The sequence below is a fragment of the Neovison vison genome, chromosome 3, assembly GCF_020171115.1.
Source record: "Neovison vison isolate M4711 chromosome 3, ASM_NN_V1, whole genome shotgun sequence".
In the NCBI taxonomy this organism is placed as follows: domain Eukaryota; kingdom Metazoa; phylum Chordata; class Mammalia; order Carnivora; family Mustelidae; genus Neogale; species Neogale vison.
In genome coordinates this window covers 141403139-141426502 of record NC_058093.1, presented here as the reverse complement: position 1 = coordinate 141426502, position 23364 = coordinate 141403139, and the positions used below count along the sequence as shown (strand labels likewise).

At 49.5% G+C, this 23364-nt stretch overlaps 1 protein-coding gene across 1 annotated transcript in view; it reads left to right on the top strand.

The window, feature by feature from the left end:
- Positions 1-874: 874 nt before the first annotated feature.
- The window catches only part of ONECUT2 (one cut homeobox 2), a 46529-nt gene continuing 24039 nt past the window's right edge, over positions 875-23364 (top strand). Inside the window, exon 1 of the mRNA XM_044242903.1 lies at positions 875-2111. Within this exon, the coding sequence (XP_044098838.1) occupies positions 884-2111 (1228 nt within the window). The 5' untranslated portion in view covers positions 875-883. The remainder of the gene's footprint in view (positions 2112-23364) is intronic.

Below are 23364 nucleotides of genomic sequence, written 5' to 3'. Positions count from 1 at the left end.
TCGGTCTCGGGAATTTACCCTGCATTAGAATACCTAAGCGCCTGCATTTTAAAAGGGTAAACTACTGGCTCTCAGATAGAGACGCTCGCTAGGAGACTTGGGTTTGTATTTTCACAGGACAGACCGGCTTGGTAGCCTCCAGAAAAGCTGTGGGGTGAGGCAAAGGGAACTAAGGCAATGCCCTTTTCTACAGATCGCAGCTGCTCCAGAGGGACACAGAGCGGCATCTTTAACATAATTTCTCTTCCTCGCTCGCACTCTCGCCTCTCTCTCCCCACTGCACCCTCTTCCCCTCCCTCCCTCTCCTTGACGTTTGATTCTAGTGGCAAAGGAGGAAAAAAGGCACAGAGCCGTCAGCCAAACCTGAAACACATGGCCCCGCCCCCTCCTCAGCCATTGGCAGCCTCACTCAGGAGGCCCGCCCCCCGGGGCAGTAGCGCACTCGGAGTGGCTGTTTGCAGCGCCCGTCGGGCGCTGCCCCGCCCCGGGCCCGGGAGGCTAGGTTGGCTGCCCCGGCGAGCGGCAGAGCCCTTCTGGACAGCTCCCGCTCACCCAAACAGAAGACGTCGGCGCCGGAGCGGGCTCGGACATGGCGAGGCAGCGCGCCGGCCCGAGCGGTGGGGCCCGGTGATCCCTCCCTCCCTCCCCGCCCCCTCCCCTCTCCCGCTCGCACGCCCCGTCCGCCCCCACCCCACCCCCACCCCGGGCGCGCCCGCCTGCCCGCCCGCAGCCCGGGGCGCACACCCGCACGCACGCTCCCCTCCACACACTCGCGCACTCCCGCGCCCTCCCCCGCTCCAGCGACCGAGCTCCGCCACGCGCGCCTTGCCAGCCCGCCGGCCGCCCCCGCCGCCCCCGCCGCCCCCGGGCCCCGATGGACTGAATGAAGGCTGCCTACACCGCCTATCGATGCCTCACCAAAGACCTAGAAGGCTGCGCCATGAACCCGGAGCTGACAATGGAAAGTCTGGGCACTTTGCACGGGCCGGCCGGCGGCGGCAGCGGCGGGGGCGGGGGCGGGGGCGGCGGGGGCGGCGGCGGGGGCCCGAGCCATGAGCAGGAGCTGCTGGCCAGCCCCAGCCCCCACCACGCGGGCCGCGGCGCTGCTGGCTCGCTGCGGGGCCCGCCGCCGCCGCCAACGGCGCACCAGGAGCTGGGCACGGCGGCAGCGGCGGCGGCGGCGGCGTCGCGCTCGGCCATGGTCACTAGCATGGCCTCGATCCTGGACGGCGGCGACTACCGGCCCGAGCTCTCCATCCCGCTCCATCACGCCATGAGCATGTCCTGCGACTCGTCCCCGCCCGGCATGGGCATGAGCAACACCTACACCACGCTGACGCCGCTCCAGCCGCTGCCGCCCATCTCCACGGTGTCGGACAAGTTCCACCACCCGCACCCGCACCACCACCCGCACCACCACCACCACCACCACCACCAGCGCCTGTCCGGCAACGTCAGCGGCAGCTTCACCCTCATGCGCGACGAGCGCGGGCTCCCGGCCATGAACAACCTCTACAGCCCCTACAAGGAGATGCCCGGCATGAGCCAGAGCCTGTCCCCGCTGGCCGCCACGCCACTGGGCAACGGGCTGGGCGGCCTCCACAACGCGCAGCAGAGCCTGCCCAACTACGGGCCGCCGGGCCACGACAAAATGCTCAGCCCTAACTTCGACGCGCACCACACTGCCATGCTGACCCGCGGTGAGCAGCACCTGTCTCGAGGCCTGGGCACCCCGCCCGCGGCCATGATGTCGCACCTCAACGGCCTGCACCACCCGGGCCATGCTCAGTCCCATGGGCCGGTGCTGGCGCCAAGCCGCGAGCGGCCACCCTCGTCCTCCTCTGGCTCGCAGGTGGCTACATCGGGCCAGCTGGAGGAGATCAACACCAAAGAGGTGGCCCAGCGCATCACCGCGGAGCTGAAGCGCTACAGCATCCCCCAGGCGATCTTCGCGCAGAGGGTGCTGTGCCGGTCTCAGGGGACTCTCTCCGACCTGCTCCGGAACCCAAAACCGTGGAGTAAACTCAAATCTGGCAGGGAGACCTTTCGAAGGATGTGGAAGTGGCTGCAGGAGCCCGAGTTCCAGCGCATGTCCGCCTTACGCCTGGCAGGTAAGCACAGAGGGTCTCCTGGAACCCGGCTGCTGGGGAGAGTTCTCCGGGTGTTTGTGGCCCCAGGTCAGCGCGCCTGGCTTCGGTTCTTCCCTCCTCTCCGCTACGCACTTCCTATTTTCTCTCCACTTTATTTCTTGTTCTGTCATTTCCTCCTTCTGCTCCCTTGTTCCTTTTCTGTCCTTTTTTTCTTCGCATTTTCATACTTCTCTTCCTCCCTCCTTGACTCCAAGCTTTCATTGACCCACGCTCCACCACCACATTCATTCACCCTCCCCTGAATGTGCCAATTTTACCCCCTCTTTTTGCCTTCCCTAGTTGTGGGACAAGGGAGGAGGTGCGCTGTGTCTACTAGGAGCTTTCTCTTTACAGGACTCACAGAGACTCAGGATTGGCCCTGTGCACTTGAACTCTAGCTTAGACAATACATTTCAGTTTTCCAGGCTGCCTGGTTTCCTTGTATGGAGGCAGTTGAGGCGCTTTGCTCTTCAGAAAGGAAAAAAAGAAATCTCCGTTCTTCTCCTACCCACCATACCAGGCAAACTTGTTTAGTTATTAGCAGGAGTCACAATCTTGACCGCGCGGGGGAACGGATGGTAGGATACAACAGCGCTTTCCAGACATCTCCGGCCTTGGCGCTGGCTCGGGGAGTTTCTGACCGAAGGAGCCGGCTCGGGCCAGTTCCCGTGTCATTGCCTACCAAGAGGGAAGGGTGCCAGGAGAAGGTTGGGACTAATACATTCACCTCTAGGAGGATGGGGGAGATAAAACTAAGAATGGAGAGCTGCCTAACTCGCCGGCCACGCTCGCCCGGCACCCAGCTTTTGCTGGCATTCGCCGAGGTTTGGCTGGACTCGGGGAGAGGCTGGGCGTTTGTGAGGAGAGGTGCTGAAAATTAAGATGCAGGTTAGTTAAAGCATCTTGGCCACTGGCTACAGGCTCCGCCTTTGCATTAAGCGGACGCTGATTGTGCGCGTAGCGCGGCGGCGGGGAGGGCAGGCGGCCCGCGGGAGGGGACCGGTCGACGCGTTGGTTACATTGTTCTGGAGCGGGCTTGGTTCTTTGTGCCTCCTCTAGCGGCCAAGCCGCGAGGTACAGCCCTCTATTGTTCTAGGAGCACAGATACCTCCTGTGTGGGCGGCGGGAGCGAGAGAGAAAGACGTAGCCTTAGCTGCGACTGACAGACAGTTGCGCGCTTTTGTGCGCGCAGACCAAGAGCGGTGCGTGTGGCAGTTGCGCTGCCTCCAGGACTTCGCCATGGGTCCAGAGGAGCAAAGGGTCCAGGCGCCCCACTGGGGAGGATACACAGTATCCTACTGCAAGTCTGTATGGGCAGTTTCTCTTGGACTGGGGCCATCTCTCCGGATCCGTGAGCCACCGAGGGGACAATTTTTAGTGGCAGTGATTTACATTGGTGCGGAAAGTGGGATGTGCGTTGTGTGCGGCCGGCACGGTCTGAGCCAGCTATACACAACGCGCTTCCGGAGCGGCGAGCTCAGGCTTCCTCTCCCGCTCCCTGGGGCTTTCCTCGCACCACTGAGCCTGGCTTACGGGGTACACTCTACCGACGCGCGACGGGGCTGGGGGCGTGTTCACCCAGGCTTGGGGAGGGGGCGTTCCCACTCTGACAGCCTCCGCCTTTCCCCGCTGTTGGAGGATTCCGATCTCCAAGCAGTAATCGCCCCCTCGGTATTGATCTGAAAAGGTAAAGAAAACTATACCCCCAAAAGCTTCCCCAAATCTATGGACTCCTAATACTTTTGTGTGCTTTTAGTAATCTTTCTCCTTTAGCTTACTTTTCCTTCTCTACCACAATTCTCTCTTATTTGCTCCTGGTTCCTAGAAAAGATTAAGCAGTGAATAGAGGGCAGCGGTGAGAAATAAACTGGAGGCTTGCTGACACTTCTGAACAGTGCGGTACTCCTTTATCTTGGCCCCCCAAAACTCCACCAGTGCCTCTCAGGTGAGCTCCAGCAGCGGCTGGGTTCCCTGGCCTGGGCAGCCAGAAGAAACTTGGCAGCTGGACTGGAGGGTACAGTTAAAGGCAGGATGACAGCTTTTCCATTCCAGACCATCTCAGAACGCTGCCGCCCCCTCACGCCTGTCCTGCAAAGGACAGAGCTAGAAAGAAAGAAAGAAAGAAAGAGAAATAGATCGTGTGCCTTGTGCCTATGTGTGTCTGAAAGTGACATGGCAAGTAATGCTTGACCTGTTAGCCCACCTTAGCCCCAAGCATTGCTGGAATAAGGGAAAGTGTGGCATATGTGGGGATCCCCGGTCCCACCACCCACCCCAGGAAAGTCGGGGGTAGGGGACACTCCTCAGAGGCTGGCCCCAAGGAGAAGTGCTGAAGCCACCTCCACAGGAAATTGAAAGCCTCCTTCAGTGAGTGGGAAATTCCTGCTGAGGACCCCCGCTTTGCTCAAGCATTCAAATGTGTGTCTGTTTTATTACCCCGAGTTGAAAAGGGACAAGGGCTTTAGCCTTTTTATCTGACCATTTTATCAGCAACTACAAGTGTGTTGAGTGGTTATTATTACATAGGAGGCTTTTCAGTATGGGGTCAGTAGATCAGTCTCTTCAGACGCTGACACAGAAGCTAGGACTGGTAAGTAGGTATTATGTGCTCAGGAGTGCTAGGGGACAGGAGCAAATGGAGAAGAAAAGCAGAGGCCTTCCCCGCCAGGAGTATCGATCGGAATCCCCGCAGGGACGCCACTGAGGACCCACGAGGCAGGGCTCTGGGGCTTAAACAAGACCATGGCTCCACAGGGCAGCTGGTCCTGCCTGCCAGGCTCGAGCCTCCAGGAGCAGCCTGGGCACCTCGAGCTTGCCCCAACCAGGCCTCTTTTCTGTCCCTTCCTCTCCTTTTAGTTTCCCTTTCTCTTTCTCATTTTGGCCCCCTCTGGGTCTTGCCAGAGGCTCAAGCAGGCAGGGGTTTGAGGGACCTCGGAATCAGGATGTCTGATTTGGACCAGATGTTGCAGACCTCACCCTTAGGCAAAGCAAACTCCGGATCCACAGAAGCAGGTCCTTCCTCTCCTCTCCCACCTGCCTCCCCCACGCTTCCTTTGGGCCCATTGGTGGGTCCCCAGCTCAGGCTGGCATTTCAAAGGGACAAGACCCTGGGGAAACTCAGATCGCCCCAGCACTAGATTTCAGAGAAACGGACTCCAAGAGCATGATTTCGTTGGGAAAGGGTGGCCAAGGCCGCGAAGGGTTGCAGCCGTGCCCTCAGGGCACGCTTCCGCAGGCAGTTTGTATTTCCGCCCTGCACGAAGCGGCTCGGACAAACTCCCGCGGGTTTGAACACTAACACTCCTGACTTAGAGCCCAAGAAGCCTCTGAACGAAGCACAGACACGAAGAAGGAGGGACTGAAAACCCCAGGCAAAACCTGGGACTGGCGGCTCACGGAGGAAAAACAGGGCCTCCTTGGCGGGAGTGGTTTCCTCCAAAGCCCCGCAGCTAGAGCAAAGCCTCTGACGGTACGACCTGCCAAGGTTTGCGCCTCCCGAGACCCAGGCTCCAGGGAGGGCGGGAGAGGCCTGCTCGGAACCTGCCACATGTCCCGGCGGTGGACAGACACACGGCCCTCTTCAGACAGCAACTCCCAGAGGCCAGTCTGGAGGCAACTCTGTTCAGACAGCTGATGGCCTTTCACCAACCTGCCAAGATGTTGCCTGGGCCAGCTGACGCTCGCGGCGGCAGAGCCTGCCGGGGACAGTGCGCGGCGGCTCCTGCCAGGGGCACCACGGGCCGGCGTCTCTCCTTCGGCGCCAGGAAAGTCGTGGGCTGGGCCGGCGGCCGACTGGCCTCTTCTAAGTGGAGAGGCAGGGACCTCATTGTCGGAACCCCACCGTCCCTCCTGCAGGTCCGGCTCCCGGCGCAGCTCAGGCCCTCTCTCCCCGCAGTTTAGTGCGGGGATCCGAGCCCCAGAGACCGAACACAAACCTGCGTCCGTACCAAGCACAAGATACTTTTGCCTGCTGGCTGGTCGGATTAATAACTGAAAAGCTCGCTACTGTCCTTGTTTGGTCAAGTCCAGGGGACCTGGAGAACACCCTCCTAACAGGCATCAGGGTGAGCGGAAGCGGGCGGAGAAGACAGAACGCAAGGAAGGGTAGTGAAGCCGAGCGCGAGAAGCAGTCCAGGCCGCTGGGCGCCCTCGACGCGAGCGGCTGTGCATTTTATTCCAGGCTTTCCACCGTGTGGGTATGTCACTTTCTCAAACAAATGTGTATATGGAGGGAGATCGATGCTGATAATGTTTAGAAGATTAAAAGAGCATTAATGCTGGCAACAATAACGTAAACGTGTGGACCCAGATCTCATTGATCTGGAATCTGATCCGGCGAGTTTCCAGTAAGCCCGACGGCGCGCTCTTCCCAGCAGAGCGCTCGCCAGCGCCCCCGCTCCCCAGCGCCCAGTTTCCCCCGCGCTCTCGCCGCGCTGCTTTCCCTGCTCCCAGCGGGCCCACAGGTCAGGCCGCGGCTTCTCCCCGCGCGGCCCCAGCCCGCCTCTTCCCGAGGCTTTCTCGGGTCGCAGAGCTCCCAGGCCTCTCCGTAGTCCCCGCGCGCGCGCGCTCTGTGTCCTGCGCTCCCCGCGGAGGGCTCTGCGGCGGACCGAGTCCGCTGCGCGGTAGGGCGCCCGAGTCCTCCCAGCTCTCTCATTCTCCGGGGACCGGCGCTCCCGGTCCCCATGGCCCTCGTCTGGTCAGACAGGGCCCGGGCAACGTCTTTTCTTCTTCTAAACCATCCAGGCAATTTGACCTACCTCTCGATTTGCGGGAACGACCAAACGCAACTTTGGAAACGTCTCTCTAGCTGCCTTGATAACAGCGCAGCTTCCGGATCCTCGGATCCCCTCGCATCTTTCTTTGTTTTCATTAAAAGGAATCACTCACACCAGAGTGTTCGCATTCACAGACTTTCTACACTACTGCATTAAGTGGGCAATTAAACGCCGCCCCAGTGACAAAGGCCTGGGCTTCATCCCTCAGAACAGTCTGCTGTGGGCTAATTGGGTCAAACAGGGCAGAATCTTGCTTCCTGTAGGGGCGGGGGCAGTAAGGTAAGAAAATCAAACTGGGGAACCCCGTCTCACCCCTTCCCACCAGCTGGAGAGAACTTATCCTCCGAGACCTGGGATGGAAGGTTTTCTCTAAGGCACGTGCATTGACTGGAGAAGACAACTTTTGAGCTCTTCCTTCCTTACCGCGGGGGAGTTGTCCACACCATGCCCTACTGGCTTCCCTTGCCAAATGGTGGCTTATTCGTCCAGAAGAAACGCTAAGGTGAATTTTACTGAAAAGAATGAAAGAGCTGGGGTGGATAGTGGGGGTGGGACGAGAATTAATTTGTTCTGGTTTTATGAAACTCTAAATCCTACCAATGGGAAAAACTAAGCTTTTCCTTCAAGAGGAGGTCTCAATCTGGAAGGAAAGGAGTGTTTTCCTTCCTTCTCCAAGAATGACACGAGAAAAAGGAAGAAGAAGAGAGAAGAAGAAAAATCTTTCATGGTTCTGCTTTGAGGTGTGCCAGAGGGTGAACTGGTATTTCTTCCTGTCATTCCCAGAGATGGGGTTCATCTTCCCACCAGTGGACTTCTTAAAGAAGGGAGCTCTGGTACAGCTTGATTCCTAGTCAGAATATGCCCAACACCCTACTGGAAACTACAGTTACCTGGGTCAGGTGACCAGATAAAGAAACCAAGAAGAGTGGGTAGTGTCCTTCAGGTCAGGGAGACAACCGTCCTTCTCCCCAGGGTCTCCACTGGAAGAGCTCCTAGGTTCTGGGAGGGGTGAGCGAGCTTAGACTCTCCTCCATACCCATCTTAGAATCCCAAAATAGGACAGGGATTCTGGTGAATGGTGAGGGTAAGGCAGAGGGGAAACGGACTCCCCAGATTTTGGTTCCAAGAGGAGAAATGTTTTTACTTCCTCCTAGAGCCAGGTCTAGAGGTAACCGGGCTCTGGGCAGGTCCCAAGCTCCAAACCTGAACCTGGAGGGAAGGAGAGCCTCCCTCTCTTTCTGTTTTCACCTCTTGATTTTCTGGCCGTTAGTATCTATGTCTAAAGGAATAGCAGAGGAAAGAGGCTGAAGGAAGAATGTACTGAGCTCCACCACACTATAGCTGGTGGCTGACGTTGGCAGAAATTGTCTTCAGGAAGAGTGGGATCATGTCCGGGGGATCCCTAGAGAATGAAAACCTCAGAGGAGAAGGAGAGATATTTAATTTCTGGGTTCTTGCCAAAGGAAGGGAAATGAGAAGGGAATAAATAGAAATAATTGCCTGGATAAAGGACCCTGGGGGAAAGGGTGAGTATGGAGGCACCCTGGGCCTTAAACTTTATCTACAGATTCTCTGGATTACCCTTACCCCTGACATCTCAGAGACACTTTATTATTTTCTTTTTTTTCTTGGTCTAGGGAAAGTCACTTTCTCCAGGGGGTACTTTTCTTGGTAGGGAAAGAACTTTATGAAGAAGCCTAATGGGATCACTTAGGCTATCATGTGCAGAGCCTCCTTCAGGCGTGGGAGCACCCCTCTTCACCCACTCTGTCCCCCTACCCTACTTCATTGCCTTTGGGAAAGGCTTTTTGTTTCCCAAGTCTCACCCAAGCCAACAACTCTGGAAAATGTGCATAGGTTCTCCTAAGTGTAGGGAGCGGGAAGGAAGGAAAAGTAATTCTGCCCGTCTGGTGCCCGACAAGGTGCAGGATGGGCAAAGCACGAAGGCAGGCTGGCGACATGCATACACAGATAGATAGTCTTACTTGGGGAGCAGGTTTCCTAGAAGTTGTGGACATTTTTTATGGAAAGCTTCTGCACACAAATTGCCCCCGAGGGAAGGGAGGCTCTGCGTTCCACCTTGGTGCTTTTGTCGCCATTGGAAGATCCATTACTCTTCCGTAGAATGCAGACTTTGTTTGGGTTGGAAGCACACCTCCAGTGTAATTTAATCAGCATCGGACTTTGGTTCGTATAATCAAATATACATATACTTTCTCCTGCAGGAAGAAAAATAATTTCTCTGTAACTGGTATTGACTTGAAGTCATGTAATCTCTGGAAAGCATCACATTTTTAAAGGGAAAGGTAAAATTAAGAGGAAAAGAACCCACACGTTTAATGGTTTGCCTTGCCATTGCTAAGAGAGCCAGTTACCGTCTAAGAAAGGGCTGCTCCGATTTTAGATATTTCATTCCCACTCCCTCTGTGTAGTTAACCCCACAAATCTATGTAGGTAGGAAAGAACAGTGACTGGCTCACAAGATCCTAGAAATCTGGGCTCTATCCTTGGGTTGAGACATCCTTGGAGGAACCTATTTGGTATTCCACAGGCAGCAGCATCAGGATCTCAGTGGGCCAGGAGCCCCTTCTTAAACGGTGAGTGGTAGCTATTGGCAGCTCACTCCTTACTCTACCCGGAGGGCCTTGAGCTTGAAGCTCTGCCCTAGAGCATCCTCCTGGAGCAAGCCCCGACTCCCCACCCCCAGGGCGAGGCTCTGGGCTTTACCCAAGTTGAGTCAGTTAGGGAATCTGTTGTAAACACAGATCCATTGATTTGCATTTGTCAGAGAGTAAAGTTAAACCAGTGAAAAGAGAAGCCCTTACCCTTTTATGCAGGGCCAGGGAAACCTTTCATATTGATCCTATTGATCCAACCTTTCCCTTTAAGGAAACCACATAGTTAAAGACCCTCGTTCAATAGATTTACCCTTCGTGCTTGTGATATTCCTTTAAGTGTTCTCATCTAGGATAGCTGGGCATTAAGCCCACACTCCAAACCAAACAAAAATGAAAAGGTGGGGGGGGTTGGAGGGGAGGGGTCAGGAGGCAGAATTGTGGGTAGTGAAATTGAATCAAACTGAAATGTGTAATGAGTCGGTTGGAGATGTTTTTTCTCATTCTTCTAAGACGACATGCAGGGTTAAGAACAAAATAGATGCATTTAGCATCTCTCTCTCTCTCTCCTTTTTTATACACACACACCACACACACAAACACAAATCTGTTTATATGCTAGAGTCGCAATGTGTCAGGAACATCATTTTCTACTAAAAAATTATTTCAAGCAGCCACTAGCTTGGTTCCTTCCAACTGGTACTTACACGCAGTTAATACTTCCATAAAAATTGTTTTGGCTCATTTGTAGCAAATCAGGAATGGAATAGAACTTTCCCCAGAAATGCAACATTTTGGGTTATGTATTTGAGCATGGACACTGAAGTCACTCCAGAAGAGAAAGGGCTTGGAGTTTTGTGTTCTGATGGAAGTAGGTAGAAACCAGGCCAACAGAAGGGACACCCTTTAAAAAAAAATTTATTTAAAGACCAGTGTAGATGGAATAGGAATTGCTAAATATTCCCCAGTATCCCTCATGTTTGCAGATATGAAAATGAAAGTCCCCTTTGTTTCCAGAACTATTGGCACAATCCATTTCATTTCTTCCTTGACCCTTTTTTGTTCTGTAAATAACATCCATTTGTGATTTTTTTTTTTCCAACATGGTACATGCATTATTCCTAATTGACTATCTCTTGGGTTGTGTTCGGACATTCATGTTTGTTTTCTGTGATTGAAAAATATTAATGATTCCTTAGGTGAGCTAATGTATTTATCTGCTGAGTGAGTTCAAAGGGCAGAGTTCAGCTATGGTTCAGGTTAATTGAACAGGAAGCAGTGAGCTCTCCAGGCTATGTTGAGCAAGGGTCCAGTCCCTTAAAATATCACACTCAGCAAACACATAATTTCACTGTCCTCATCCCGGAGTCTGATGTAAGAGGCTCGGATCAACTTGGATTGCCTGTTTAAAAACCCAAAGCAAAGCACAGCAACTGCAACAAAACCCTCACAGTCCCCCTCAGGGAAGAAGAGTTTTCTCATTGGCTAATTGCTTTATTGGTAGCACTGACCTGCAGAGCAGCTGCAGGGGCCTGGATGAAGGCTTAGGCCTCCTAATAATGTGCTCCATTAGAACAGGGCAAGGCATTTTTTGTTTACTCAATTGGAGCTCCCTGCAAAGTGCCATTAACCCCAGCCCAATCGTGTGTGTGCTACAAAAGCCAAAGGTCACGCCAATCAGGCTGTAGGCATAGCCAGCTCTGCCCTGGTGGGAGGGAGGGGGCATTCTGCTGGCATTGCCCTCCCCACACTTGGCTCAGGGCTGTAGGCCCCTTCAGGGCTTTGACCGCAGCAAGCAGTTGCACAATTTGTTTACATTTCCCAATTGCTGAATCATGTTATTGATGATTAAACAGTTCTGATCTGAGCACCATCAATCATCCTAGGAAAAAAAAAAAAATCCTCCCACTAACCCTCTCTTTTCTATTTATGTTTTGTTTGTTGTGCATTACAGTAAGTAGAATTGTGCAAACGGTGCTTATTAGCAGGAATATAGTCTGGGTAAGTGCTTGGATCAAGAGGAAGATAGACCTGCAAACATGGCTGGGGCGCGGTGGGGGAGTTGTTTAGCAGAAAGAAGGTTTGAGGTGGAGCCCCAGCACCGTCCCAGCTTCCGTGGAGAGCACCTTGAGCTAGAGTGCCACCTGCCGGGAATCTTCTAACTGCAACAAGCCTTACACCGTCCCCCCACCCCGTGCTTCTAGTATGTGTCCCCTTCCTTTGCTTTACTTCTAGTGTGTGTCACCATCCCCAGTCTCCAGACCACTACCCACATTTTCTTGAAGGACTTTTTCTTGTCCGTTGGCACTCTAGACTCTGCCTCTGCTAATTCATCATCAAAGAGAAATCGGTGGGCCTCCTGTGGTGAGTGAGATGATTTGCCCACCCTGCATGTTGAGGTGATAGTCTCCTCCTGCTTGGGAGAGGAGGGATGGAGAAAGCAAAAAATATCTGTGGGAGAGAAGAGGAATGGTTATGTGTGTAGGAGAAATGGCTCAGCTGATGATGCCAGTGAGAGCTGTGCCAGCTGTAAGGTGCTCTGCAAAAGTAATGTATCGTACAAAAGAGAGGGGGTTGGAGAGAATTCGTATTGGTGAGGGAGGACATCAGGAAAGATATGCCAAATCAGTGAGCCAGAGGTGGGCCCTGTGAAATCCCCCGGGGATGAGAAAAAGTGAACCAGCCGTTTTGCAATTGCAAAGAAGTGAGCCAGTGAGCTAGATTTGGAGCCAAACTGTGGAGTGGGCTGTAGATCTGTGGGCAGCAGCTGTTTCCAGACTCGCCTCACATCGATCTCGGCCCAGCGCCCCTGGCTGCCTAGCGCCTGTGGGTGGGTTGCCGCCTCCCCGCCTTAGCGCGGGCGTCAGCACCACGAACAGCGCCCCAGAGCCTGCGCGCTTCCACCACGCTCTGCGCGAGTTTCCATCTCAACCCGGAGAAGAAAGATGGGCTCTCTACTCGGGTTAAGCCTGGGCAGGACCCTGATCAGTAGCTCCAGCTCTCTAGATCTCAGCGCGCCAGACAGACACGGGCCTCAGATTTTTCTCTGGCGCCCCATGGCTTCCGTTCTCTGTGTGAGGTCAACGATAATAGACGGAGAGGAGGCGATGCTGAGAGGACAAAAGATGCTAAACGACCCTTTCCTTCCGAAGAGGAAGAGCATTACCTCTGTTGGGGGCAAAGGGATTGAACTGTTTTACTCCATGTTACGACCTCGTGCAGACGCTGATGGCCATTCTTAACATGATATTTTAGCTTTGGATTTCCTTTCAAGGTTTACAGTCTGGTTGCCTCGCACACAGGTGTGCACCAATGCATGCTTTCCTCCACCCCAACCCACCCCACATGCTGACTTTTGAGAACATGGTTTTCATTATATCACACAATATTCTCACATTGTATCAGCAGTAATGTTGCAGGGAAAGCCAACTAAGGGACATTACTACCAACAATAAGTCTTGAAGCTGGGTTTGATTTCTTGAGAGTCATCTTGGATGGGATCTCTTTAAGCACCTCTGCACCACTCCTATGGGTGAAGGGTCGAGTCCCTTCCTCTAGACCACACAGGGTGAGAGCTAACATTAGGCACAGACCCCCTGATTCTGACCATTTTTAGTTAGTTGCTCTGCTTTGTGTTTTTATTCCAGAGAAGAGACAGGTGGGTTCTTTTGGTCTGCACGACTCATATCGCTTTGGGTTTCTGGTAAAATGGCCTTTGACTTCCCAAAGCTAATAAGAGATTTTATTTATTTATTTATTTTAGAAGAGGGGAGGGGCAGAGGAGGAGGGAGAGGGAGAGAATCTCGAGTGGACTCTATGTTGAGCATGGAGCCTGATGCAGACCTCGATCCCACAACTCCGAGATCCTGACCTGAATGGAAAAGAAAAGCCAGACACAACCAACTGAGCCACCAGGAGCCCCTCCCAAAGCTAACTAGAATGTAAAACTTTTGCTTTATTTCAAGGAATTTTAGTTCAAGCCTAATTTATTGCTAAAGTGCTTCTCAGGGAGATAGGGCACAGGAGCAAACAAGTGTGTCCACTTTAAAAGAAAGTCAAGGACATGATAGATGAGATTGTCCTCCCTGTGACAATTCATCTTTAAATTCCTAGTGGCTCTTGGATGAAAAGTAGGAAAATATAGCCCAAAACAAAACAAATGTGAGAGAGCATTCCCTGCCAATATTAAAAAGAAATAATTTTCTTTGTCTAAATGCCTAAAATTCTGCCCTAGAAATGAGCAGGAACATATTTAAATCAGATCTAAGAACTGGTTTTAAATATATTTGATAAACACTGAGTAAAGCAGTTTCTGAAAGCTGTATAATCTTTGAATTTGCAGACATGCAATTCTTAGCAGTTGGTGGGTTACACCATCAAAACCTTTTCCAGTAAAACACGGATTTGACAGTGAGCTAAGTCTTGTTTTAGTCCATTTTAAATGGATCAGTCCATCTTATTAAAATAAGGCAGTTCACTGCAAGGGTTTGTACTTAATTACATCTCTTTTCTTGTGAGTTCTGTGTGCATTTCAAAAGATATTTCAACAAGACTGCACTATGAATGGGACTTCTAGTCTTTTTTTATTCCAAATACTAAAAAATGAGTGAGGTAAAGAACTTTTTGCTTTTCTGAAAGAGTATGACAGATTCCCAAATCTAAGAGGTTTTTGTTTTGTTTTGTTTTTTAAATCTTGGAATCAGTTGTCCCCTAATGTATACCAGAGTTCACTTCAGTTCATGGTCAAGGCACGAGAGTGGACTCTTTATTCATCCCAGTGTGCAGCCTCTCTTCCTTTCTCTTTTGTTCTTCTGAAAAGGAAGAGACTGCTTTTCTGATAAAGGCCAACTTCTCAAGCTGATTCTGGGCGCTTGCCTCTCCTGCCTTCTCAGGACCCCAGCCTGCCCTGTGCTTTTAACCGCTCCTCTCTATTACCTTTTTCCCAATCCACCTTTTTGGGCTCCAGTTTCTCTTATCTTTTTAAGCAATGCACCCCCACCCAACACCTGTTCTAACTTCATCTTTTCCCTCTCTTCACTTCTGGAGTTGCCTTAACTCCGTGCCTTTTCGTTGCTTCCCCCTTCAGGCCCAGCCCTCTGCAGCCAGCTAGCCAGCCCTGTTTCCTAAACCATCTCTTACTGGTGTCACTGTTGAAGTTTTTGTAGCCAAACCCAATGGACACTTCTCAGTTCTTATTTTAAATGTGGGCTTTCCTCAGCATTTGACACACTGCTGACCACCCGCGTCTTTAAACCTTTTCTTCATTTGACTTCTGAAATAATACTAGACTCTCTTCTTCTCATTGTTAGTCTTCTGGCCTCTCCTTGTCAGTCTCCTTTCTGGGCTCCTCTTGCTCTGTCCATCGAGCTCAGCATTCTGACCAAGGCTATTTCATTTTTATGCTCAACATACTCATCCTGGAAGATCTCATCCATTCGGTTTCCATGTCTCTCTAAGAAGAGGTCTTCTCCATCTCTCTCCAGCCTTGATGTCTCTCCTAGCTCCAGGTCCTTATTTCCTTCTGCATCTGAACACCTTTGCCTGAATGCCCTCAAATTCAGTTTACCTCAAAGTGAACTTATGTTCTTGCCTCACTCTGACCCCCTCACCACTACCACCATATGTGAGTCTTTTCTTTTATTCCCTCTCTCTTTCAGTAATACCCCTTTGTATACACCATAAGCTGGGAAATCAATTTGGACTTCTTCCTTTTCCTCTTTCCCCTTGAGTCAACCATAATAGCCATATGGATTTTACCTCCTAAATATCTGTCTATGTCTCTTCATTCCCTGTGCTGCTGCCCTAGTTGGGAGCCACCCAAGCGTCCCAAGTCAATGGCATTCGAAAAAGAATCATCTGTGTTGGTGCATCATTTCAGAGCAGTATTTCATATTTCACAATATCAAGTTCTCTTCAATGTCATTTTCCCTCTAAGCTAAGATACTATAGATATGCATGAGTTTTAAAGGGAATCTCGAAGTGGGGTTAAATCTTATCCAAAATTTGGGGCGCCTGGGTGGCTCAGTGGGTTAAGCTGCTGCCTTCGGCTCAGGTCATGATCTCAGGGTCCTGGGATTGAGTCCTGCATCGGGCTCTCTGCTCAGCAGGGAACCTGCTTCCCTCTTTCTCTCTCTCTGCCTTCCTCTCTGCCTACTTGTGATCTCTCTCTGTCAAATAAATAAATAAAATCTTTTAAAAAATAATCATTAAAATCTTATCCAAAATTTCATATTGTTATCAATGAGGTGAGGGAGGTAAAGTGACGATGACTGGACACTAGAATCAGAACCCATTTTACCAGTTGACAGTAGTCCCCCAAGGTAACCTACTCCAATTAGGTGGTCTTCCTTGCTATTCTGCTTGTATGTTATTTTTTTTTTTTTGCCATGACCGTGTCTTTTTGCACACTCTTTTCCTCCTTACCCAGAATGCCTTATTTCTTGTCTCTCTCCACATCCCTTCCTGGCCACCTCAGTTCTTCCTTCTGTGGATGTTCCCATCCTACTCTAACCCATTCTTTTCTCTTTCTTTCCTGAACTCTGGCTGCAATCCTCCATTCCAAAGTACTGAGCTGCTTCTTAGCTGTGGTCTCTAGACCTCTAGACCTCTCCTATATCTCCCTACAACTCTGGAGAGGAGATATGGTAATATTGTAATATTATATATTATATCCCACAGCTACTGGTTCATAGCTGACCCCATTAGGCATTTTTTTTTCCAAGTGAGACCTTTGATGGACTCTCACCTGTCTTTACAGTGTTCCCCTAATTTCCATCACTCTTGCAAGGAACAGGTGCATGTTGACTTTTATCTGGCATTTTTTCTAGCCTCTGATCTTCAAAAAAGGATATTTTTTTCTATACATGTTTTGGTCGTTGACAGAAATTCTTCTTACATACCACAAAATAGATCCCTATGTCAATTTGATATGAGAGATAACCTTAATATGGAGAAAACAGTACTCATGATAGCCAGTTAACAACAAGGGCTCTTCTACTTCCACACAAAACTGAATGTTTTATTTTTTTTAAAGATTTTGTTTATTTATTTGACAGACAGAGAGATCACAAATAGGCAGAGAGAGAGAGAGAGAGAGAGGAGGAAGCAGGCTCCCTTCCAAGCAGAGAGCCAATGCGGGACTCGATCCCAGGACCCTGAGATCATGACCTGAGCCAAAGTCAGAGGCTTAACCCACTGAGGCGCCCCAAAACTGAATATTTTAGAACATTGATGCCTGCAAACACATCAGCAAATCAGAGGGACTGCTGTCCTCTTTCAAGTCATTTTAGTTACCAGTAAACTAAGTTTGCATTTCAATGGCCATTACTCCTTATACTACAATTCTTAGATTATTGTCTTAAATTTAACCTTTAAGGAAAAAAGCCAGAGGTCAACATTTATAGTCTCAAGTTAATGCTTTTCCTTTCTCATTTCCGTATTTTCTGGCAAATGTGTCTGTGAACAAAATTACCTGTGATCTTTGCAACCCAGCAGTTCAAAAACTTCTGGATAGTCGGAGCATTGGTGGTATAGTGGTTAGCATAGCTGCCTTCCAAAAACTTCTGGATATACTAGTTCTGCCTATACAGTACAGAACTAAGTAGTTAAGAATGGGAAAAATTAACTACTTTTTTAACCTTTCATTTTACTGGATTTTTAAGACTTAAGTGGAGAAATCCTCGTTTGCCTTTGTAATATCCATGTAGGATTGAACAAAAAGAGATTTTATGGTTATCTCAACTTCAGTGAGAAATTGAAACTAAGAGAATTTGCTGTCCATCTTAGGTGGGATTTATTTATTGCCTTGAGATGTTTTATCTATTCTACAGTTATTTTTTTTGATCTCTGTATTACATGAGTAACTAAGAAGACTGAGCATATATAAACAATTTAGTGTTAACATTAACACATCCCAGACTTTTTTTTTCCTGATGCCTTTAATTGCATGCACTTTTGGGCTGCATGATAATTAGGTCTTCTCTGTAAGCAGTTGAGTTAAGTGACTGTCTTTCAGGTGCCTTGCATAGCCCAACAAATTTTCCAGAGATAGGCAGGTGGAGCAGAGCGGGAAACAGCCCTGGGGCCTGTCTAAAGACCACCCAGTGAGGGCCACACTCTTCTCTAGCTGGGACACCATGGGCTAACGGCAAACACCACACACTCTCCTTTTCTCTCTTAAGCCTGGGACCTCAGCCTCCTCCTCTGCCATCCACCCAGAGGGATCACGTTGGACCCAGCAGATGCAGAACTGTTGAACTCACTCCTCCCAGACCAGTTTCCACCTAGAGTTTTGGACTTGGGCTTCCATAGGCAGATGCTGGAAATTCAGTTAATAAAGGCAGAGTGGGGAGTAGGCCGTTGGTTGAATTAGAGGGGAAAGGGAGGAAAATCAACAGGAGAAGTAGGTGGACTACTCTGCTAATAGCCATACAACTCTGGAGACCAAGTGCTCTGCTTCCTTAGAGCTCTGAAATTCCCTGGGATAGGCATATCCCCATGTGAGCCCCAAGCTAAGAAGAGTGGGAGTCAACAGCAGGGCCTGGGAACTGTATCTACACAACCCAGATCCTTCTCTCCTGGGCTGTTGGGAAGGGTTTGGAGGCACCAAAAATTCCTTTCTCACTACCCCTTCACCCAGCTGACCTTACAGAAGTAGCAGCGGGTTAGTACAGTAGAATGAATGCTCTTTGCTTCTAGCTCTGCCATTTACTAGCTCTAACCTAACTGCTCTAAGTCTTGGTTTCCCCCTTTATAAAATGGGAATAATATGTCCACCTTGGAGAACAGATGTAAGTATTAGAGATGATCTCTATAAAGCAGTTGTCAGGTAACAGGCTGCTGGGCTGTCTTCAGGACTTCCCCACAGAATCACTTACTTAGAGTTGTGACCCAAAGGAGAGGTGACTTTGAATACTGAAGAGGGGAAAGAAAGGAGGTAAAGTACAAATTTTACTGAAATTCTATTACATGCTATGTATCAGTTACCTATTGCCATAACAATGCCAAGAAACAAACCATCCCCCAATTTCAACATTCAACAATAAACATTTTTTTTCTTCTCACAAATTTGCAGGATTCGGTTGATCTAGGCTGGTCCCTGCTAGGCTTGCTCATGCATCTTTGGTTCAGTTGGCTTGGTCATGTGTTTTTGGGGGGCTCTGCTCCACATGCTTCCCATCCTTTTCTGGAGCCACTGTAGGGGTATGAGCGTGTCCTTTGTGTACAGCGGCAAAGGGGAAAGTGCAAGCAATAACATAGTCTGGAATATACCATTGGCGAAAGCATGTCACGTGGTTGAGCGCAGAGACAGAGGGAGGGTGCTGCATGGTTACATGGCAAGGAGCGTGAATACAGGGAAGGGTGAACTGGAACTTTTTATTCTGCAGTCTACTTAATTCCTTATATATTTTAGATCACTTCTAATTTTGCAAGAAGCCAATCCTATGGTAGGGATAAGATAGGATAAGAAATTTGGCAATAAATATGGCAATATCTCAGTATACTTTGTTATTTTATATTTTATACAAGTAACAACCCTATGGCCAACTTGATGTCTATTTGTGGACATGCCTGACAGGTTCTCCTAGATCATAGCAGACAGGCCTCCTGAGCTTTGCTTTCCTCCATCTTCCCTTTAGCACCAGTGCAGGCCCTAACCTGTGCTATATGCACATAGCTGTATGTAGCTATATATACAGAATGCCATATGATCCCCAGGGTCACACGGCTCTAGTGTCCTAACAGAAGGTCCCCTCCAGGTAACCCACATGCACTCTACATGTATTTTTTTTAGTTTTCAAAAACATTTAGTTTATTTATTTGACAGAGAGATACACAGCAAGAAAGGGAACACAAGCAGGGGGTGTGGGAGAGGGAGAAGGAGGCTTCCCACTGAGCAGGGAGCCTGATGAGAAGCTCAGTCCCAGGACCCTGGGGTCATGACCTAAGCCGAAAGCAGACACTCAACGAATGAGCCACCCAGGCACCTCCCCCCGCTTTATTTTTAAATAAGGCTTTATTTCCCATTTTTCCTCTTTTTTTCCCACTAAAATAATCACCAAATATCTGATGCTTATCGAAGTTGAGGCATTCAATTTAGATCTCCATTATTCTGTGCCAACAAAATCCAAACACGGCAAACACTTTGCTTAGAGTTTGCCAACAAATACGGAAGCGATTTGGAGACGATATCCAAAAGATCAAAAGATTTGCTCATTTGTGACTCCGACAATGTCTAAGGTTTGTTTTTCTTTATTTGTTTGTTTTTAACCTTAAGTTCTCCATCTGGGGCATGATTTTTTTTTAAGACATAAGCAATGTTAAAAACACCAGACAGTTCTGTCTTGATTCTTAATGCGGGTGTTAAGAGATGCCTTCCATTAGTGAGAATGCCCTAGATAATGTGTTTATTTACATCTTCCTTCTTCTCTGCCTGTCCCCTAATGGTCTGGCACACAGAGGGCTACTTGAGCTGATTTATATGGATCTCAGTTGCTCTCATTTGTGCATACTTAATTCAGAGAGGTGATTGCATTGATTTCCGAGCCCCACTTTTCAAGACATTGTACCAACATAGATATCTCAGCTGTTCTAACTACATTGTCTGAAAAGGAAAACATTTTAAACCTTTGGAAGCAATTTTGACCGACATTTCATTGTGTTCTATATTACTTACCTAATTAAATTTCCTTCACATCAAGGTCTGTTTAAAATTAAATTGAGAAATATTTTTGAGTTCCATTGGGCAGATAACTTTGTTTGGCCAGATTCGTTCTGCGTACGTGTGAAATGGCATCCCATGAATCAATACCCAGTGTGTAGACTTCCCATAGATGTGAAAAAATGACGCCCTTATTAGGCAGACATAGTCTCCTGTTATTATAACAAGCTGTCCCTGGTTACTGAACTTTGTAATTCCAAAATGTCCTTGCACGTTTGTGCCTGTGGCTCGGCAGGCTCATTTATTCAGATCCTAAGCATTGTGAACAAAATTCATAACTTCTTTCATGGATTACTGGAGTTCAGGGACTCCAGTGGAAAAGCTCACACTCCAACTCAAGGCAACCAGCTTCCTACGTAATCGTATTTGCACAGCCAAGAGGGTAGAATTCCAGACTGGGTTTGAAAGCAAATAGAGCGAGCGGTCTGTTCATCCCCAGTGGAAGAAGTGTGATTCTCAATGTTTTGTATCATTAGAAGCAAGAAACAGGAGAAAGGCCTTATCTCTCAGTTCCACCCACTCTGCTGCTGAAGACGAGAAAAGCAGACCCTCCTCCTCTTTTATGCTGGCTCTTCCTGAGACAGCCACTCCATTAAATTCTATGGCAAGGGAGCCTGCAGTGATAAAGCTGTAATTGGAGGGCTGACACTCCATTGGCACTTCTTTAATATTTTTAAAAATAGTCCCAAAGAGGGATGCCTGCGTAGCTCAGTCGGTGAAGCATCTGCCTTCGGCTCAGGTCATGATTTCAGGGTCCTGGGATGGAGCCCCACTTCAGGCTCTCTGCTCAGTGGAAAGTCTGAGCATTGTGAACAAAATTCATAACTTCTTTCATGGATTACTGGAGTCCAGGGACTCCTGTGGATAAGCTCACATTCCAGGTCAAAACAACCAGCTTCTCTTTCTCTCTCTCTTTCTCTCTCCACCACCCCCACCACCATCCCTCTCCACTGCTTGTTCTGTCTCTCTCAAAGAAACAAAATCTTGGGGAAAAAGATAGCCCCAAAGAACTGCTTTTTGCTACACTATTAGCCTTTAAACATTTCAGACTTCCCTAGGACTTGTCAAGGTCTTCAGGTTTATCCTTATCTCCTCTTAGTCCATTCCTGCTGCTGTAACAAAATACCACCAACCAGGTAGTTTAGAAGCTGCAGCAATGTATGGTTCACAGTTCCAGAGTCTGGAAGTCTGAGATCGGGGGTGGGGGGTGGCTGTGTGCCAGCATGGCAGGGTGAGGACCCTCCTCTGGGTCCCAGACATGTCATTGTGTCCTCATGTGGACGAAGAGATGGGATCTGGAGCCTCTTGCATAAAGATACTAAGCCTGTTGGTGAAGGGCCCCATCTTCATGACTTAAGCACCTCCCAAGACCCCGCCTACTAATGCCATCACCTTTGGGGGTTAGGCTTTCAACATATGAGTTTGGGGGCCACAAGTATTCAGCCCACAGTAATCATTAAGTTACCGTGAGCCCTCAAAGAGCTAAGTCATATAGATGCTCAGAACACCCGAATGCTTGCTAATTCCGCTGTATCATTGTTACCGTTGGATAATAACACCTTCTATAAGTTCTCTGTATATCCGTAGGAGATTTGGCCCGAGTCAACAACTCTCCCGTAATTTTTGTACGTTAAGAGTGTTGCTTGGGTTGGTCATTGAGAGCACGAGCTTTGGGGCCAGACAGATCTAATTTGTGTCCCTGCTGCACCACTTACTAGTTAGCTGTGTGACCTCAGGTGAGTGATTCACTTTAGGGAGACTCAGTTACTTTCTCTGTGTAATGGGGGTAAGGTTGCTGTAGGGCATCACGTGGTTGGTGTGCAGGCTAAGGGAGATCTGCTTAGCGCCGCACTTACCACACTTACCTCTTGCTTGCCGCACACCGCAGACGCCATCCCGTTTGGCAGGGACACATCTGTTCTTCGGCATAACCTCTGCATCATTTTCACTGGCGGAATCTGTGATGAAAGGGATGGCCAGACAGCGCACTGGTATTAGGATACGCTCCGCTCAGACTGATGCAACACAGAGCAGTACTGTTGACTCTTCCTCCCCGTCCCTCCTCCCTCACCCCTGTGTCCTTTTAAGGCTCAACAATCTGGACACTTCGTGAAGCTTGTGCCCAGCACACAGAAGTTGGCTCAGCACGTAGTAGGTCCTCACCACCTTGTGTTGGGATAAAGTCCATTATGGCGTGACATGCGCTGAGCACAAACTCTGTGTCTGATAGAACATTACAATTTTCCATGTGGAAATCTCAGCGCAGCCCACAGGACTCAGCCGTCTCGTATCCTCATCATGATCACAGGCCGTGGGTCATACCACAAAGTCATTTTCTCAGACACCCAGGTGATTACAAAGCTAAGAGTGCTGAGAATGGTTCCCTCTTGAACATCTTTTCTTCTTTCGGCGTGTCCGGACCCTGCCTCCTTTTCGTGGTCCCCAAATCATTCTTGGTGCATTCAGTTGTGCTCTCGCCTGACTCTGTGACGAGCTCCTGTTTTGGTTCCCGCCATCATCTTTACTCCCAAGCCAGGAGGCTTAACAAGAAAAGCAAGGAATCTCGCAGCCATCCCACCGTTGTCTTTTCTGAAGTAGCAAAATTTTTTTTGCTCATAGAAGATTTCGAAGCCATGGGCCTCTGAATGCTCAACACGCAAGTGTATTTAAACAGTCTCGAGAATCCTTTCCTGACCCCAAATTACTCCCAGGCATTAATTGTCCTAGTGGTTTTATGGCCACATTATTTCATATTCATTAGTGTTTTCATGAAAAATTATAACGCTAATTAGAGCAGCTTCCAGTTAATTCACTTGGTGATTCATCTGCTCTCCCTCTCGGTGTTCTGCGTGTGGTCATCTCGGAGAACGCATCCGAGGGGGTAATTGCAGCTGTATTCCCTGAGTGATCGCCTAATGCCATTAGTTCTGATCCACAGACACATCTTGAGCGGCTCTGATGGGGTCTAGTTCCAGCTGCACCCGGTGCCTGCCCTTGGATGCAGGGAGGGAGGGAAGTCTGCAGGGAGGACTGGTCCTCCATGGGGGAGGAGGGACGGGCTTACGAGGATGGAGTGGGGCAGAGCTTTTTGGTGGGAGGTGAGCATCATTTGAAACTCTTCTGGA